Source organism: Danio rerio, chromosome 8 (genome assembly GCF_049306965.1).
Source record: "Danio rerio strain Tuebingen ecotype United States chromosome 8, GRCz12tu, whole genome shotgun sequence".
NCBI classification, from domain to species: domain Eukaryota; kingdom Metazoa; phylum Chordata; class Actinopteri; order Cypriniformes; family Danionidae; genus Danio; species Danio rerio.
The window spans coordinates 26,987,814-27,005,864 of NC_133183.1; the positions used below are offsets into that span (position 1 = coordinate 26,987,814).

At 36.1% G+C, this 18,051-nt stretch overlaps 1 protein-coding gene across 2 annotated transcripts; it reads left to right on the plus strand.

Moving 5' to 3' along the window:
- The first annotated feature begins 206 nt into the window (after positions 1 to 206).
- On the plus strand, positions 207 to 15,509 carry atxn7l2b (ataxin 7-like 2b). Of its 2 annotated transcripts, XR_011016483.2 has the most exons (11): positions 254 to 405; positions 2,747 to 2,815; positions 2,909 to 3,221; positions 3,306 to 3,469; positions 5,993 to 6,075; positions 6,187 to 6,398; positions 10,109 to 10,280; positions 10,426 to 10,547; positions 12,159 to 12,879; positions 14,187 to 14,257; positions 15,201 to 15,509. XR_011016483.2 is itself a non-coding variant. In NM_001002655.2 (10 exons), the coding sequence occupies exons 1-10, from the start codon at positions 279 to 281 to the stop codon at positions 15,216 to 15,218; spliced, it is 2,001 nt and encodes a 666-aa protein (NP_001002655.2). In that variant the 5' UTR covers positions 207 to 278; the 3' UTR covers positions 15,219 to 15,509. The 2 variants fall into 2 exon arrangements, 1 of the variants encoding a protein (NP_001002655.2); NM_001002655.2 differs by lacking the exon at positions 14,187 to 14,257 and having other exon boundaries at positions 207 to 405.
- The last annotated feature ends 2,542 nt before the right edge of the window (positions 15,510 to 18,051 follow it).

The following is an 18,051-nucleotide window of genomic DNA, read 5'->3' on the forward strand; positions in this document are numbered from 1 at the left end:
TTACACTCTTCTTTTGTCATATTTATTTTTCCTCAATGGAAGGACTGTAAATGACTTGAGCACATCCAAAATGGTAAAGTTTAAAACAGAGAAATATAAACAATATGTGCCACTATTGTTTGCTACTTAAAATAATCACTGAACAAGTTTGTGTGAATCGATTCTTTAAATCGAACATATAAAATGAACCGACTCTTAGAAATGAGTCGGACTCCTAGTCGCTAGAAGGTAATCCGCCGTGAGCGCGCAAGATGACGTCTTGATGCGCTCCCGTCGTGATGGTGGCGGATCGTGCACGCGCTAAAACGGTAATGGCTGCCCTGGATCGGCGGATTTCCATCCTTGACTATGTAGGGCAAAGCTGGGCCGCTTGGATCGACAAAGCTAACGTATCCACGCCGGACGGTAAGTAAAATACCATCGAGCTCTCGATACTTCAATTTTCAATCGCGTCGAGTGGGCACAGGAAATGGATTTGTTTGAAAAGAGCAAACCCCGGACACCAAGACCCAAACAAAGGCCCCGCCGGGTCCTAGCGCCGTATGGGTTGCAGTCCCACACGCTCGACTTTTGGAAAATCTCCCAGGTCCTAGCGCTCAGTTAAGCCGATAAATATTCCCTTTCTTAAAAAAAGTACAGTCTCGAAAACGGTTTGATGATGTGACTGAATTGGTCATAAATGTTGTCGTGCTTGTTGGAGGCTTAAATGCAGAAGATGCGGCTGAGTTGGTGATCTGACAGTCAGCGCGACGGGAAGTGAAGGTGGAGACGAGTCTCTGGCCAGAGAACTATCAACAGAAATAAACCTCTCAACACATTTACAGACTCCCAGTTTAATGATTGTTCAGTTTATGAGCCGAAAATCTCATTATTTGACCGTTTGAAACGCTGGACTGATGTTTTATTTCGCAGTCTCTATGAACGCTGCCTCTATGTGCATCTTCACATCAAACTAACGTCGGCTCTCACTTTTCTTTAAATATTACATAAATATATAGCACACTGAAATGGCCTCTTTCCCTCTGTTCATCTGAGGAACTGATTTTGAATAAAACATGGTGTTTTCATGTGTATGGTTTATGTAATTCAGGAAATGACCCACATTAATGAACGCATTGAGCTGTGGCCATTAGAAATGGGAACATTCAGTACTGTTGCTCTGACATTTGATTGCTGGATTTTCTGCACTCTGCAAACTTTGAAGACCTCAGGTCCAGGGTCTGAAGGAAAGACCCGGCCATGAGCTAGTCGTCTTGTGAAAAACCGATGGGAAAAGTGTAGGCCAGCAGCATGCAAACCAGCACCACATTCGTGGGTTGAAATTCATCACTAAACCTTCACGTTTTCCACCGCAGTGTTCATCTCTTTGCCAAATATCTTTTTCCATTTTACTCACAAGTTTCATTTCACACCTTCTTTCTTTCATCATTGTTATCTGACTTCGAAAACCCCTACACACCATACATTCATCCTCTGCACTGCCAGCAATAAATTGAATCTTTGTGTTATTTTTTTAAATCAAATAATAAAATGTATAGTGATTTTATTATAAAGATTATTTTTATATTTATTTGGATTACATTTTAGTAAATATGTAATATAAAAATGTTTCATGATTTCAAAAATTGTAACTTTATATAAACTAGGGATGCTCCAATTGATCATCCGTAGATCAGTATCAACTGATAATCACATTTCACGATTCGATTGGTACTCCACAATCTGGCTGATATCATAAACCGATCACAAGTGTTTGTTTATGAGTTTACATGCCAGGTTAAAAATCCACAGTGCTACAATACATGAGCAATGTGTTTCTAAATTGCATTGTCAGTAATTTGTTTTACAACTTTTTTTTCTATCTGTTTTATATATTATTTTTTGGTGAAGCTGATTCTGACCATTACATGTATGCAAAATCCTTAATTTATTCTCTTAAGTAAGGAGAGATCTCGTACATAGAGGGAAAATGTGCTAAAGCAATGGCAAAGTTATATAAAGTTTGAAGCATCAGAATCGGTACTTGGTATCGGTTGATCACAATGACAAGGAATCTCACAATGACAGTTTACTCCGTATCGACTGCAAAAATCCTGATCAGAGCATCCCTAATATCTACAGTATATTCTGTTTGATATTAGCTTTTATTTATTTATTAATTATAGCTATTTTTTTAAGAAGTCCACTAACTGCAATTATAAGTCAAGAATTCTAACACCGAACCATTACAGCCAAAACATTTTAGAATTTCTGAATTTATTCTCTCAACCAACCAATAAAATATCTTGAATTTTCAAATTTACATGACTTTTAAATCGCTATTAATTGTTTGCTTTATTTGCTTTAATATATGGGTCGACCCTCAAAGAGTTCGACTGAAAGGCCTCTAAACTAAACAACAGGATATGATGTCACAAAATGTACATCAGAGGAATTTCTGTAAATGTTTTGATTCCTTAAATCATTTTATGAGCTCTTTGCGAGTTTTCTGCAGTGAAAATTTTAAATTGTAAGGTTGTAAATTTATCTTTATGACTATATGTTCCAATACCCTACTGCACTTTGTTAAAACGGTATCATTTACATTTTAGTTCCACGTTTTTCAAAAGAACTGTGTAGTTTTCTCCCTCAAAGGGTGAACACGCTCATAGTGTCTCAATTACAGAGAAATGCTGATCTAAAAACAAACATCCAAATTGTGTTTCATTTCCTGTTTTGAAGATCTGTTTATTTCACTGCTGTTCAGGGCCCCCTCTGGAAGAGTGCAGCAAAAATGTGAAGAAACGGATGGAAACCATGACTCTCAAGAAAGAGGGTGAGGAAGACTTTGACGTAGGCTTGTGATTGACAGATGACAAAACAATAGGATCATGACTTTACAAGTAAACGCCTTGTGTTCCACTCACAGACATGTCGATATATGGCCACTGCCCAGCACACGACAACTTCTTCCTGGTGGTCTGCAGCCACTGTGGGCAGGTGGTGAAGCCTCAGGCGTTTGAGAAGCATTGTGAGCGTCGACATGGACCTTTCAGCAAACTCTACGGCACACCATCCAACTGTTCTCCAGACCGACCCCAACAGGGGAGACCTCCATCCTCTCAGCATGTCAGCCTCTGTGAGGGTCAAGATGGCAGGCACCAGGGGGCTGGACCTCCACGAGTCCCACCACCTCATCCTCCACACCAGGGACGGCCCAAACCACAGAGGGAAGCACCCAGGTGAGAAAGAACGAAAAACAGTTGATTTCCGCTCGATTTTGAGCATCCAGTGTTTATTCTATTGTTGTCTTGTTTACATTTCAGTCTTCAGCCGCTGGATAAAGTTCCCCACGTAAAGCCTCCATCACCTTCAGATTTGCCCACCCCACCAAAAAAAGCACTTCCGTCTGCTGAAAAGCCAATAATACAGAAGGGTTTGGATTCACATGGGCCAAGAACATACAGCAGAACCTTCAAGAAAGTTCTTAGTAAGTCTATGATGCAGATTATAACACCCTATCATCTTGTGCCTATAAGTATGTCATGGTTTTGCTGAAGAAAAGTTAGTAAACATCAAGGCTGCACATTATGTTGTTTCAGCACTGATATCGCAATGTGCACATCCACAATAGTCAAGCTGGCGTTATAATTAACCAGGAACCACAGTTGACTACACATTTTGTGGAGTCACTGAATTTTAACCATAATCTCTGAGACTTTTGCTTGGATGTGTTTTTAGGGCCCGCGACTGTAAGATTTAAAGCAAATTAAAATCATTTGAGCACAAGAAATGATCAAGTTTGCCGCTTTAACAAAGATTCATTTTGTTTAATTATTAATAAAATGAAAATTATTAGGTAGGGATGTAACGATTCTCTGTGAGCCAGTTGAAAATTGATTAAAATCTGTGACGAACCGGTAAAGATGTTGAATGAATCGCAATACATGTTTGAACAGAGGGGGCGCTGTGTTTACAGGTGCAAACTCGCTTTACCTGCACATCAGTGGCGAGCAAGAGGTGAGGCTGCAGAGTAAAATGACAGCGGTGTAGTGCGTGAAACAAAACACAAACTGTGTGCAAATACTGCAAAAAGATGTTTACTTGCACTAACAGAACAATGAATATGATGCACATAATCCGTCAACACAGTTAAAAACTACGGTCACAAACATCTATACGCAATAAACTATCAATAATGCAAACCACTCGGACCGGATGATTTGCAGTTTTCTTGCTCCGATGAGTGCTACAGAGATCATGCGGTGCATCAGTGCTTTCATAGTGAAAGTGGGAAGATGTTTTTCAGACTAAAAGGGAAAGTTGTTCTGTTACAGAACCAGATATTAGTTTATTTTTACTCTCTCCCTTTCAAAATAGTTTATGCATATTTTAATAATTTGCTTATTATAATAAAATATTTCAAAATGTTCAGGATTATCTCTTAAGTGCGTCGCACTGATACTTACACTAATTAATTATACAAGTAATATTAATTATTCACCCTCATAATCATGTTCAACTCCTATCACAATCCTACTATGTAATTGGTAATTTTATAATAATTTTTTTATGCCAGTGGTCCGTCCCATCGGTAAGAGGGCCTTTTGATTACCTCTGTACACACTAACTGCTCACTGGTTTAGGAAAGGCTTCCCTCTCCACACCAGCCATCTCAGTGCAAAGTATATGCTGATATTTAAAAAAAAAATCTAAAATTCCAGCACAGTCACAGCTTTAGTTTGTTTATATTAATGAGTCTACTTTTAGTTTGTATTGTTATTTATTTATTTACTTCTTTTGGAATGGGTTTTAAAACAGCAATTTGGTTATGGCAGAAAATATATTATTTAGCAAAAATAATTATTTTGAAAATATTATTTTGCGGCATTTAAGAAAAAAAAGAAAGGGCGTTTCGCCTTAAATTTGTTTTGAATAATTTAGTTTACAAATCGTGACTAAATTGTATTGTGATATTAGTATCGTGAATCCTATCGAATCGTGAGTTGGGTGAATCGTTACATTCCTACTATACAGTGTTATTTCCGATATGATAATTGAATTTCTATACCTCAATATTGTTAGATTCCACCGGATGGCTTATTTAGTTTTTATCTTCGTTCTGTTGTTTTATCTGTGCTTTAAATTGTTTTCTTAATTTTATATATTTTTGTATATTTTATGCAGATTCTCTTACCTACACGATCATCCCAATCAATCTCAAAACTTTCCAAACAGTTACTTTAGTCATATTGTGAAATTATATTCATATCAAAGAATTACAATATGGTAATATTTTACAACATCTTGCAGCCCTAGTAAACATTCTAAATATTGCGGTTTATTTTATTTAACTTTTATTTTGACCATTAAGAGCATTTGATTGCTTTTGCATTTCCTTATCCGAGAAGTAATGGAAATAAATTAATGTTGTTTTAATTTCAACTGATTTAATTTAATTATTAGTTTAGTTATTTTTAATCATTGACTGCTGTTGAGACTTTTAAAAAAACATATTAAAAACAAAATTGTCAATGTTTTTCATTGTTTTTGAAAGTCTTTAAAGGCTCAGCAAGACTTAAATGTAATAAAAACAGCATTGTTATTAAATAATGTGAAAACTAGCCAAAGTAACTACTTTCTGTCTCATTTTTTCTATCTTATTTTATTTAAATGTTATTTATTTATTTGAATAATTGTCTTGTTATGAAACATTTATTATTATTAATATTATTATTATTAATATTATCCATTGTGCTACTTTTGTGGAAACCACATCTTCTTTTTCATGAGTCTTTAATGAATAGTTAAAAAAAAAACCTTTTTTAATGTATTTTTTATTAATGTGTATTGATATATTTATGCGTCGAATAAAAACAAACATTAATATTGTGTAAACCTACAGAAATAGCGTAAATATTTACAAGTAGTATTTTACTTTCTTCATAAGCAAAATGGGAATATTCTTCTTTGTTTCTTCTAGTTGAAACCATTTTTTAAATTGTCATTTTAGAGAAAGAATGTGACGTGAACAAGCACTGCGGGGTGATGGATCCTGAGAGAAAGAAAGTGTGCACCAGACTGCTGACCTGTAATGTGAGCATATAGTCAATATACTGAATCAAAGGCTTGCATACATGTTGGAGTGCTGTTGAACACGAGCTTTAAACTTTAATCAGTTTTTTCCATGCATCTCCGTCACCTTAGATTCATTCCATCCATCAGCGGCGGCAGGTTGTAGGGAGGCGTAAACCCTTTGACCAGCTTGTAATGGAGCTGAAGATGAGCTCAAAGCCTCGAGAGCGACCGCCTCTGCCCAGAGAGATTTCCGACGGAGGGTCTGTCAACCACGAGACCCCTGCGCCACAGACTGGGCCTCTGCACTACAAATGCCAAATCACTAACTCTTCTATTCTCAGGTCTGTAGATCTACTGCTTTCTGTGATTTAAAAATATTCAAGTTTATCTGTTACAAAAGACTGTATGTGGAGTAGTCTTGCACTGATCATGATTATTCATGTGTGATTCTGATTGCCATTTCTTTTTTTTTTTACAAGCAAATTGACCAATTCTGAAAACATGAAGCATTGGTTAGAATGGCATCAGTTGTTAACTGATTGACAAACTACACGAGACATCAAAAATCAAGACACAAGGGAGATAAAGCGAGAAGCAATGTACTGAAGTAAATTATCAACATTTGACCGAAACGCTCACCTTTTTTACTTCAGTAAATAGCTTGTCACTTTATTTTGCTTGTGTTTTGGATTTTAGATGTTTGAGAGTGTGCACACTTTTCTTTTGTTATTTCTCTTTGTGGAATTTTTTTGGTCAACACACCTATTGGTCTGATTTGAAGTTGCGGTGAGTGTTTGGTTGTTTGCATGAGACAAAGCAATGAAATCTTGAATCATAATGACACACTAAGTCAAGCAAATCATGGTAAAATCAGGAACTAATGGTGTCTTCTTTTTTTTTCTTCAAAAGTATTTTTATTGAACATATTAGATATGAAGCATACATTACAAATAGCTTTTCACTTTTTCTTTTTTTTCTTACACAACAAACAAACAAAACCTGTCGCACATATATACATTTAGGTTCTAGAAAAAAATATATAAATAATATTAAGAAAAAATACAAATAAATAGTTATAATAAGTAAAGCATATGTTACTCTCATATATAAGGGAAAAAAAAGAAGAAAATACAAAAAATAGAAAAAAAAAAAAACAACAACAACAAACAAACAAGGAAAGGAGGAAAGAGAAAACTCTTCTAAAGTGACTGAGGGGTCAATCTTTTTTACGTGATCTAAAACAGGTTGCCAGATGAGAAAAAAACATCAGTACGGCCTCCTAGAGTGTATCGTATTTTTTCTAAGGTCAGGTGGTGTAGAAGTTCCATAAGCCATTGCATAAGGTTGGAGGACGTTTTTCCTTCCATTTCATCAATATTAATCTTCTAGCTAAAAGCGTAGTAAAGGCAATCACATTTATCTTGCTTTTGTTAAAACATAAGGACTGTGGTGTGATCCCAAAAATTGAAATTATAGCCTCAGGTTCTACATAGGTATTTAATGCGTCCGAGAGGAATTTAAATATTAGCTGCCAGAATTTCTTTATTTTTGAACAAGCCCAAAACATATGAGATAAAGTAGCTGGCTCAATGTTACATCGGTCACAGTTAGGGTCTATATTTGGTTTAAATTTGGCTAGTTTCACTTTGGACCAATGTAATCTATGTACTACTTTAAATTGTATAACTCTATGTTTTAAACAAATTGAAGATGAGTGGATATTGTCTAAAACGGATTGCCACATATCTTCTGATAGTTCTATCTCTAGCTCCACCTCCCATTTTCTTTTTAATTGTACTAGGGGTTCCAGATTGTGGGAATTAATTATAGAATATATTTTGCCAATAAGTCCCTTTGAGTATGGGCTTAGCTCCATAATAGAGTCAAGCAGGGAGGGGGGAGGCAGTGATGGATAGTTACTCATTGAGGAGGACACAAAACTTCGCAGCTGGACGTATCTAAAGAAGTGAGAATTTGGAATTTGAAACTTAACTTTTACTTGTTGGAATGAAGCAAATTGCCCATCAATAAACATACCTTTCCAATGGTATCTTCTGAACGGGGCTTAAAGAGCCCTTATTATATATAAAAAATAATTTCCCATATTTCGGTTATATGGGTCTCCAACAACATACTGATATGCATGCAAGGTCAAAAAACACTTTCATGGTCTTATAATATGAATTTATTTTTACCTAATTATCCCAGCGACTCCCATATGAATCATTCAGTGATTAATTTGTTCCCAAACCTTCTTCTTCCCAAACTCCTTCTCAGCGCGAAGATACAGCCTGTTGTGATTGCGAGCGCAAGACAGTGTAATGCCCCTTGCGGTTTGTCAAGACGCCGGGTCCCCAACATTGGTATAGGATCCGATCACAGCGGACGCCCCAAACACACTGTACTCAACAGTGTTATTCAGACACCTTACCCCCTAAAGCAGTGTAGTTAAACACCAGCATATTGCTTCGTTCTTAAATATGACACACATACAGTATTAATCCACACAGCAGCAAAAGCTAAACTATTCTGAACCTCGCCGGCTGGACGTGTGTAGGAACAGCTGACGGTGGCCAGAGCCAAAACAAACGGCAGTGGAACATGAGCTCACAAATGCATTTAAATCCGTAGACAAAGCGGCATGCATCGTGTTCTCAACGTGGCATTAGACCCGATACAAGAATATAAAGTTAACTTGATACAGTACAAACGGTTAAAAGTAATAAAACACAATTAAATACACCATTTGCAAGCTAGAGAAAACAAGGAGACAGCCATTCACTTACACTTATGAAATGTGTCACGGGCCAGGTCTGATTTCATTAATTATCTTTGATTTTGGAGCTTTTCTCCCTTCTCATCTGTAGATCGTTTCTATTTGCAATCATTGCTTTGGCACCTCTTGCGTGAAGTGTTATATGTTCTCAGGGCTTACCTGTACTCTGCTTTGCTCAACAATCACATCCCCAGCTAGTGGGTTGTAGCTCTCATCAGCGCGGTTCCTCAGGGTGCAGCAGGCTGCCTTTGTGCCTAATAAACTGGCCTTATTTTGCACGCACCCCTGGTGTATTGTCTGTCCATCCATCTCTCAAGTCTCATACATCAGTAGTCTTTTCTGATCTTTCCTTTAACAAACGAATGAATCGCTCATTTTAAGCATGTAAATTGCTAAAGCACTCCTTTCCCTCACACTTCCAATAATATCCAGGTAAGCACAGCGTCTTCATGACTCATGCTGACTTCAGCATCTGTTTGTATTTGCTACTGTGTTAGTGGGCGGGGCTGCAGGTTTAAATTTTCCTGGGTTTGCGCGCACAACAATTGGGCGGGGCTTATGTTTCGTAGACTCAATATGAACACGATTCATTCTAACCACTATGTGTGGACTCATTTTTTTAGATGAATCAATAGTTTTGAAAACTGTCCACTTTCAGATATAAGCCTTAGCTGGATATTTCACTTCACTTAGAGCTGTGTTACACACTACGTGGAAGGTCCTTTTCAAAAACCCACAATTGGGGCTCTTTAAAGGTCCCAGGAAATTTAAATAAATATTTTTAGATGGTAGTTTCTGTTGGTTTTGAGGATATCTGCAAAACAGTGACAAAATTCACATTTAGAAAAATGTATAACTGTTATAAACATCTAAAGCTTGCAGTTTGTCACTTCCTAAATGGATCAACAATTTTTTTCACCTTACCTTATCAAATCTTGACCAATCAAATGCTCTGTAGTATCTGCCCCACCCCCTTCAAGACGATTCTCATTTGATGCGCTTTATCTCAACCACTCTCACTGGAAGAGGTGGGATAAGACTGATAGACTATTGGTTGTTTTTTTAAACGAGGAGGAACTACTTTGTCCTGCCCTTTCTTCATTTTTCAGTTGAGATTACGTAAAACATTGTTTAAAAATGCACTTTATAGGACCTTTAACTGGTTGTTCTCACACTTGTGCACACACGAAATGTGAATTACAATGAATGGACACCAAATCTTTCATTCTTGCATGCGATGACATGAAAGACATTTCTCTAAATGTGTGTTTACAGGTCAGTTAATCCATCAGAGGGTGTTGTGGAGGTGAAGGAGGAAGTGATGCGCTCAGAGGAGACGCAGGCAGAGTCTCTCTCAGCGGCTCTTTCCAGTGAAGAGAGTGATGGGGAAAACCGTGAGGAATTTGCTCATCTCCCAGCAAGCACCTTGCACCCCAAACCTCTAGGCGTGAGTTTTAAAATTTTGAAATGGTGTTTTATAATTCATTAACGTAAGATGACAACAAAAGTATTAGAAATTACATTTGCCTATTAAAATAACATTTGGGGAAAGATGAAACCATGTTTGTTTTGTTTTTTTACATCCTACCCAGCTTTGCACGTTCGGGGCCCGTGTTCTTGGTCGCAGCGTGTTGGCGTTTGACCGACGGTTGCTCCACCTGCGGTCAGCTTTCAGTGTCATGATGGAGCAGCACCTAAGCACTTATCTGTGGAAGTAAGAGGATTTACAACATCAGACTGGTGACTTTGTGACATTTATAACATGTGTTTTGCGTCTTTTCAACATTTATCCAACTATACAAATGGAAAGCAGTCCAAACATCAAATATTAATAAACAAACATCTATCTTTGTTGTAACATTATTTAAAGCAAAACATGTTTAGTTATTAATGTATTATCAGCATCGTTTATAAAGAAAAACATATAACAAATAAATACATATTTTGAATTTGGTTGAATTTTATAAAAGTATACGATAATACTAATATTTTGTTTTTTTATCAGCATGTTATATTAATGGGATTAAGTAAAAAAAAATGTATAGTGAAAGTTCAGATTTTTATAGTATTTTAATATTTTGCTTTTTGATAACAACACTCTGTCAAGCACAAAACAAGACACAACAGGACATACTTATTACATACTCTTTTAGATTAAATTAATAATAATTATAATAAATAAATGATAGTAATACTAAAAAAGGTCACTTTTATTCATCTTTTATATCTAAAGAATTTATTTGAAATAAGGCTCTTTTTTGATGCAGGGCATATATTAGATACAAATCAAATGAAACATTATAACATCTTATTCGGGTGTAATTTAAATATAGTATACTGGTGTATTTTCCATATACACAGACTAACATGTTTTACTTTTGTAAAAATAATAATAATAATAATAATATATTTATCATCTGTTGAACTGCATCCCAATCGAGCAAATACTGCAGAAGACCCAAGATTCTTACAGAAATCAGTCAAGTTTGGTGAAGGAAAAATCATGGTTTGGGGTTACATTCAGTATGGGGGTGTGCGAGAGATCTGCAGAGTGAATGGCAATATCAACAGCCTGAGATATCCAGACGTTTGTGCTGTCCATTGCATTACAAACCCCAGGAGAGGGCAAATTCTTCAGCAGGATAGCACTCCTTATCATATTTCAGCCTCCATATCAAAGTTCCTGAAAGCAAAGAAGGTAAAGGTGCTCCAGGTTTGGCCAGCCCAGTCACCAGAAATGAACATTATTTAGCATGTCTGTGGTAAGATGGAGGAGGTATTGAGATGAATCCAAATAATCTTGATGAACTCTGGGAGTCCTGCAAAAACACTTTTTTTGCCATTCCAGATGACTTTATTAATAAGGTATTTGACTCATTGCAGAGATGTATGGATGCAGACCTCCAAGCTCGTGGGAGTCACAATATTAATTATTTTTTCACTGCAGCATGACTTTATATTTTGTACTCTACATTCAATCTGTTAGACAAAACTTTTGTCTAATCAAAGTCAGACCTTACTGTCCTAATTAAATAATCAAAAATCAAGGCATGATCATATTTTAATTTGGTAAAATGAGCGTAATCTAGAGGCCTTTGCCTTTCATATAATCCACTTCTGATACCAAATGATCAACTAAAAGTCAAGTTATTATTTGTTGTTTCTAAAACTTGGATAGGCGTCAAGATTTTTGTCAGGTAGTGTATTTGTATTAATATAGTTTATATAATCGTAATATAATTCGTACAGTCTTAATTTCAAAACTGGAAGCTTTTAGATATGTGCATGTAGGAATGTATTCATTTCTTTTATCTTCTATCTGCAGGAAACTCCCTCAGGTGTCAGAACTATGCTCTAATCAACAACAGATCACCTACAATTCCCATGATGCCACGCGCAGCTCAGCGCCCATCCACATCACCTCTACTCTCAGGACAAGCACCTCAGGACAATCAGAGCCCTCAAACCTAAAAGCCTCCTCCAAACGACCAACAAAAGCCCAGTCAGCCTCAGGCCCTGTTCGGCCACGTCAGACCAGCAAACAGGCCAGTTTACAGACCGGTTTCAGGGAGCTCCAGGACAGTCCAACAGCCAGCAAGCGGAGGAAATCTCCCAAAGAGGACAAGGACTCATCTGGACAGTCCAAAATGCTATTCGTCCCACACCAAAGGGACCACCAGTCCTCCTTGATTTCTCCACCGCACGGACTGTTTAATGGGACACATCCATCCAGCAGCAAGACACGCCCACCTGAAACAAAGGGGCGTGTTAAGCAAAGCCCCGCCCTCATCTCCATCTCCTCTCCCTCTCCTGAGTGTGAAAGGGGAGGTTCCTCAGGGCTCAGCCATAGGAGTGATGGGTTTGAGCTTAAAGGCAGAAAGCGCAAGACCAGCGGTGCCTCTCCACCCAAAAACACTTCATGTGCTCCTAAAGCCAACATCCTCTCACCCCTCTCCCAAACTCACTCAGGCCTGGTGTCCTGGGGTGGGGATGGCAGACCCGGATCAACCTCCCACAGTCTGACGAAGAAACTGGCTGCACAGAAGGTATGTTAATCACAGTTTCTGGTCATTTCTGACACTCAGATGTTTCATTAAAGGTCATTTTTTAATGTTTATTTCAGTGACCGATGTTATGTTGGAATTTGACTGGTTATAAATGATCAACTTTCTCAGAATGTTTTAATTTTATCATTCAGTTTTGGGGAAAGTCGCTTTTTAATAGTTCATAGCTTTTATGTTGAAATCAAAAATAGTTATCTGTCGTTTATACCATTGTTCTGTTATGTCTCATGACACTTTAAAGGGCACCTATGATGAAAATCATCTTTTGTAAGCTGTTTGGACAAAACTGTGTGTAGGTATAGTGTGTTCACTGTCATATTAGGGTGATATAAACACAATAAGTCTTTTGTAAATTTCTTGATGTTAAAATGGGATCCAAATCTATTTTGATGCCCACCGCAACATGACGTAGGAGTGCGGTTTCCCCACCCACCAAATTGATTGACAGCCATGTAATAACATGTCTCCGTAGTAATGCGTATAATCATATCAACAAGACCTGCGCAAAGCAACCGAGATTAAAGGTCTGTTCAGCTCTCTGTGATCATCAATCAACATTAAATGTGATCAAAAATGAGTTTTACAAGTTTAAAACGTTTTTAAAACAGTGCATGTTTTAAAAGTGTCTTTATCACTACAGCTGCATGTCAGTAAAATTCTAAAAGAAGACGCTTCAATCCTGAATTGGACGTTAAATCAGGCTTGTTTTGTACATTAACATAACAAATATCCATACAGCAGTAGATATTAACGTGTATTCTGTCACATTTGCCTGCAAAAACAGTGCAAAGTTAAATGCGTGCAGTATGTATGTGTGTCTGCGTGTGCTCGTGAACTTTGTATTAACATTATGTGTGACTCATCGTTGCATCGTTCTAGTGTTTCTTTTGTTAGACTTTTGAATTAATGAGGGCCAATGGACTTATGTTACAACTGAAATTTTGTTTTGTTATAAGTCAAGAGTTGCCAACCAACTTTTATATACATTATTTTAAATATACTTAAGGTAACATTTTATAATACATTATTTAAAATATTTAAATGTTTATAAATATTTAAAGGGCACATATTTTACATCTTTTACAAGCCTTGGGTGTCTCCAGAATGTGTCTGTAAAGTTTCAGCCCAAAACACCCATCAGATTATTTATTATAGCCTCCAGAATCTACCCATTTTGGTATCTGAGTACAGGGTAGCTGTTTTTGTAGCCTGTGGCTTTAAATGGAAATGAGCTGCTTCCCCCACCCACCACTCCCTTCTGCGTGTCTTCTTCTCCTGTGTTACATTAGATAAACAGCAGTCAGTGATAGAGACAGACATGGATGAAGCTGAAATACAGCTCATTAGTCAAAAATACCAGGTAAGTTTATTCAAGCATTTCTGAAATGATGAGTCTCACACAAATGCCTTTTGCAGTACACACACCCACACACACGCATATTAGCGTTTACTGACACCATGCGGCTGTGATGATTACAGCGGTTAATAATTAGCAATTTTACTTTGTTTTAATGTCTTAATTACAAACCTTATGAACATAATTAAAAATGTATGTAACAAATAATTTAATCCTAGTTTATTTGCAAAAAAAGTTCTGTGGACACGTGTATACATGTTATTATAGAAAAATGGTGTCTGTCAATCAATTCGGTGGGCTGGGAAAACCGCACTCATACGTCACGTTACTCTGGGTCTCAAAATCACTGGGATTTGGGTCCAATTTTAATGTCAGGAAATTAAAAAAAAAAGTGACTTGTTGGGTTTCTATTACTCCAATATGACTGAGAATACACTATACTTACACACAGTTCTGTCCAAACAGCTTACACAAATTGATTTTCATCATAGGTGCCCTTTAATAAATACAATGCAACTTTGTGGCAAAAGAAATAAAAAGGTGACAGATTAAAACTACGTCCTTTACAAAATCAGACACAGATGTTACTATTATTACTTGAATCCATTGATTAACTACCCAAAATGTAGCTGCTTTTATTAAAATACACTTATGATTCAAAGTTGTTGCACATTTCAGAGGTTGTAGTGTGAGTTTTCAAGTGTTGTTCAAGCATCTCACATTGAAGTTACTGAAAAGAAAACCGGCACAGCTTTACTTTTTAAACACTTCAAGGATAAAAATACACCATGCCGGAGAGAAACAACAAGTCTAGGAAGTCACAGATTGATATTCTGTTGAGGATGAATCATCAAGGTTTCATTTCAGCACAGTGGTTGAGTCTCAGCTCTCAGTTTAGATCCTTTTCCTGACCATCTGCTCTTCTTTCTTTTTTTTCTCCCTTCAGCCAAAGCTTCTTCACTGAGGGAGTCTGCCTTAAACTCCTCCAGAAGCACAGGCTCACTGCCATGTATTTGCCATAGACTTTATGCACAGGATGGTGAAAACGTCTGAAGCTCACTGTCTGAGGACGGATCTGTATGTATGTTTGTATGTAAGGATGGATGGATGTTTGGTTTGTATTATGAATTTCTATGTGAGTGAGTGTTTCGCTGAATGACCTGCAAATGAATATTAGAAAATACCTCAAGACCTTCCTATGCTGCTAAACAGACTGTCAGATAATGGACTCAGAAATAAACAAGCCAACACGTTTCTTTTGTCTTGCTCTTAATTAGTTGGAGTACATCATTTCACCACTAGATGACACTAAACAGTTGGATAAATCTGCTTTACATAAACGAAAGGGTCTCTTTCTTTTAGTGTAAATAAAAATTGGTATTTGTGGCGTGCTGCAAGTTTGACTTGGGAAATGATTTAAATCTCATCCCTACGAGCAAATATTGAATTACGAATAGATTATTTTTGCATCCAGTGTCCTGACATTTTATCCTACCCATCAGGTTATGCTACCAACACTGTATTTGAATGGTTCTGAGGTTGGGGTTAGGGATTAGGTAGGTTAGAGTGATATTTTCGGCTTCATATTACACTAATCCACATTACAATTTACACTGGTTGCAAAATCTGAGGGGTAGCATATTGTGTCATCAAAACGTGCTACCTGCTTTTGAATGAGAGGTAGAACAAATTGACAGAACACCATACATGTAATAAATGTTATGTATGTCAATAGCTGATCGCCTATCAAAGTACTCAGTTCAAAGATTCTGTATAAAGAAGGAACAAACAAATGTTTTCAAACAGGAAAACATTGAAAGCTTTGCACAGCTTTGATTCTTTATGATTATGATACATTTTTACACACTAAAATATTATTCAGTGTAACAGTATGTATATATATATATATATATATATATATATATATATATATATATATATATATATATATATATACATATTTATATTTATATTTATATATATATATATATATATATATATATATATATATATATATATATATATATATATATATAAATATAAATAACCGTAAAGTCAGGCACATTAAACAGGGCGTCTACAGGGTCTTAAAATGTCTTAAATTTAAAAAAAAACTAAGTTTTAGGCCTTAAAATGTTTTTATTCAATCATTTTCCTTTGGTTTAGTCACTTTTTCAGTGGTTGCCACAGTGGAATGAACCGCCAACTATTCCGGCATATGTTTTACGCAGTGAATGCCTTTCTAGCCGCAATCCAGTACTGGGAAACACCCATTCACACTCATACATATGGCCAATTTAGTTTACCCAATTCACCTATAGCGGATGTCTTTGGACTGTGGGGGACACAGTCACCCCACAACACCTGGAAAAAACCAATCGCAAACACGGGGAGGACATGCGGGTCTTACTTCATATAAAATTGGTCTTAATTTTCGTATCTGTATGTACAGCTTTCCAACACCCTGTCCAATCACCAACAGTCCATATCAATGAATCTGTGAATCTTTAATCCTCTATTTATAACTCTTTTTACCAATATGGTTTAATGATCTTCCTTACAATTACAAAAGTATTGACCATGTGTGTGGAGGACACTGACTTGGACAGATGTGTATACTGTTAGTTTATTATAGTTTTTAAAGCTTGTCCAACTTTTAATAGAAAAGAAAAAAAATAATTGTGTATGTGAACAACTAGAGTTTGCCTGTTTTGACGGATTTAAAATATGTGGCTAAAAATAACTTATTTAAATTGTTTTGATGAGGTAAATAAAAAACTTTCCCGCTGGTCTAAGTTGCCTTTTAGAAATAATCCTTAGTGTTATCTGAAATTTCATTCATAATGGAGAAACCTGTTGAAACCCTGTTAAGCAGTTTATTTAAGGCTTAAACACCAAATTACTAAACAATGTTCTTTTTAATTTTGGATACTTTGTCACTATCCTTCAAATCACCTAGGTTTTACATATATTTCAGCAAGAAATGGGTAATAATTTAAAATATAATAACATTTAGAACAATATTCCGTGTATTTTAAGTCAGAATAAACATGTTTAGTTTTTGCATAAATGTATCTGTCACACTGAATGATAATGGAACATTATTCCACCCATATTTTAGCAACAATTTTAACACCAAAGTATCACATCTAGCTTTTGACCTGTGTATCCATTTTGGAAGCTACTGTAATATATCCAGTGTTATTACAGGGGGAAAAAAATCCAAAACATTCTCTCATTATTTACTCACTGTTTCTTTCTTCTGTTGAACACAAAGAAAAAAAATCAATGAAGTTTCTGATAGCCTCTGACTTCCATTGAAGGAAAAAATGAATATTATTGAAGTTAGTGTGATTAAGTCTTGATAAATATTTTGGGTGAACTGTCCCTTTAACACTGGATATATTAGCTTCCACAATCGTGTAGACATATACAGACATGGACAAAATTTTTGGTACCCTTCAATTTTATCAATGCCAGCTTTATTACTTTTCCTTTTTAATGCTTCCTGAAACACAATTAGATTTTTTTATTAATTTATTTTCTGTCATTTTTGATTAATCATTACTTTTTTTCAATTTTGAGTTATTTCAGTGACAACTGTAGTTTTGGTTTCTTCGATAAAAGAGTACCAACAAATTTGTTTACGTTTGTGTGTGTATATACAGCTGAATTATTAGCCCCCCTGTATATTATTTCCCCAATTTCTGTTTAATGAAAATCTTTTTTTTTAAACACATTTCTAAACATAATAGTTTTAATATCTCATTTCTAAAAACTGATTTCTTTTATCTTTG

Excerpts from the sequence above, each read along its gene's own strand:
- atxn7l2b (NM_001002655.2), top strand. The coding sequence starts at position 279 with ATGGTGGCGGATCGTGCACGCGCTAAAACGGTAATGGCTGCCCTGGAT. Across the intron at positions 3,222-3,305 it reads CCACAGAGGGAAGCACCCAG|TCTTCAGCCGCTGGATAAAG; the intron begins GTGAGAAAGAAC and ends TTTACATTTCAG. Across the intron at positions 6,399-10,108 it reads ACTAACTCTTCTATTCTCAG|GTCAGTTAATCCATCAGAGG; the intron begins GTCTGTAGATCT and ends GTGTGTTTACAG.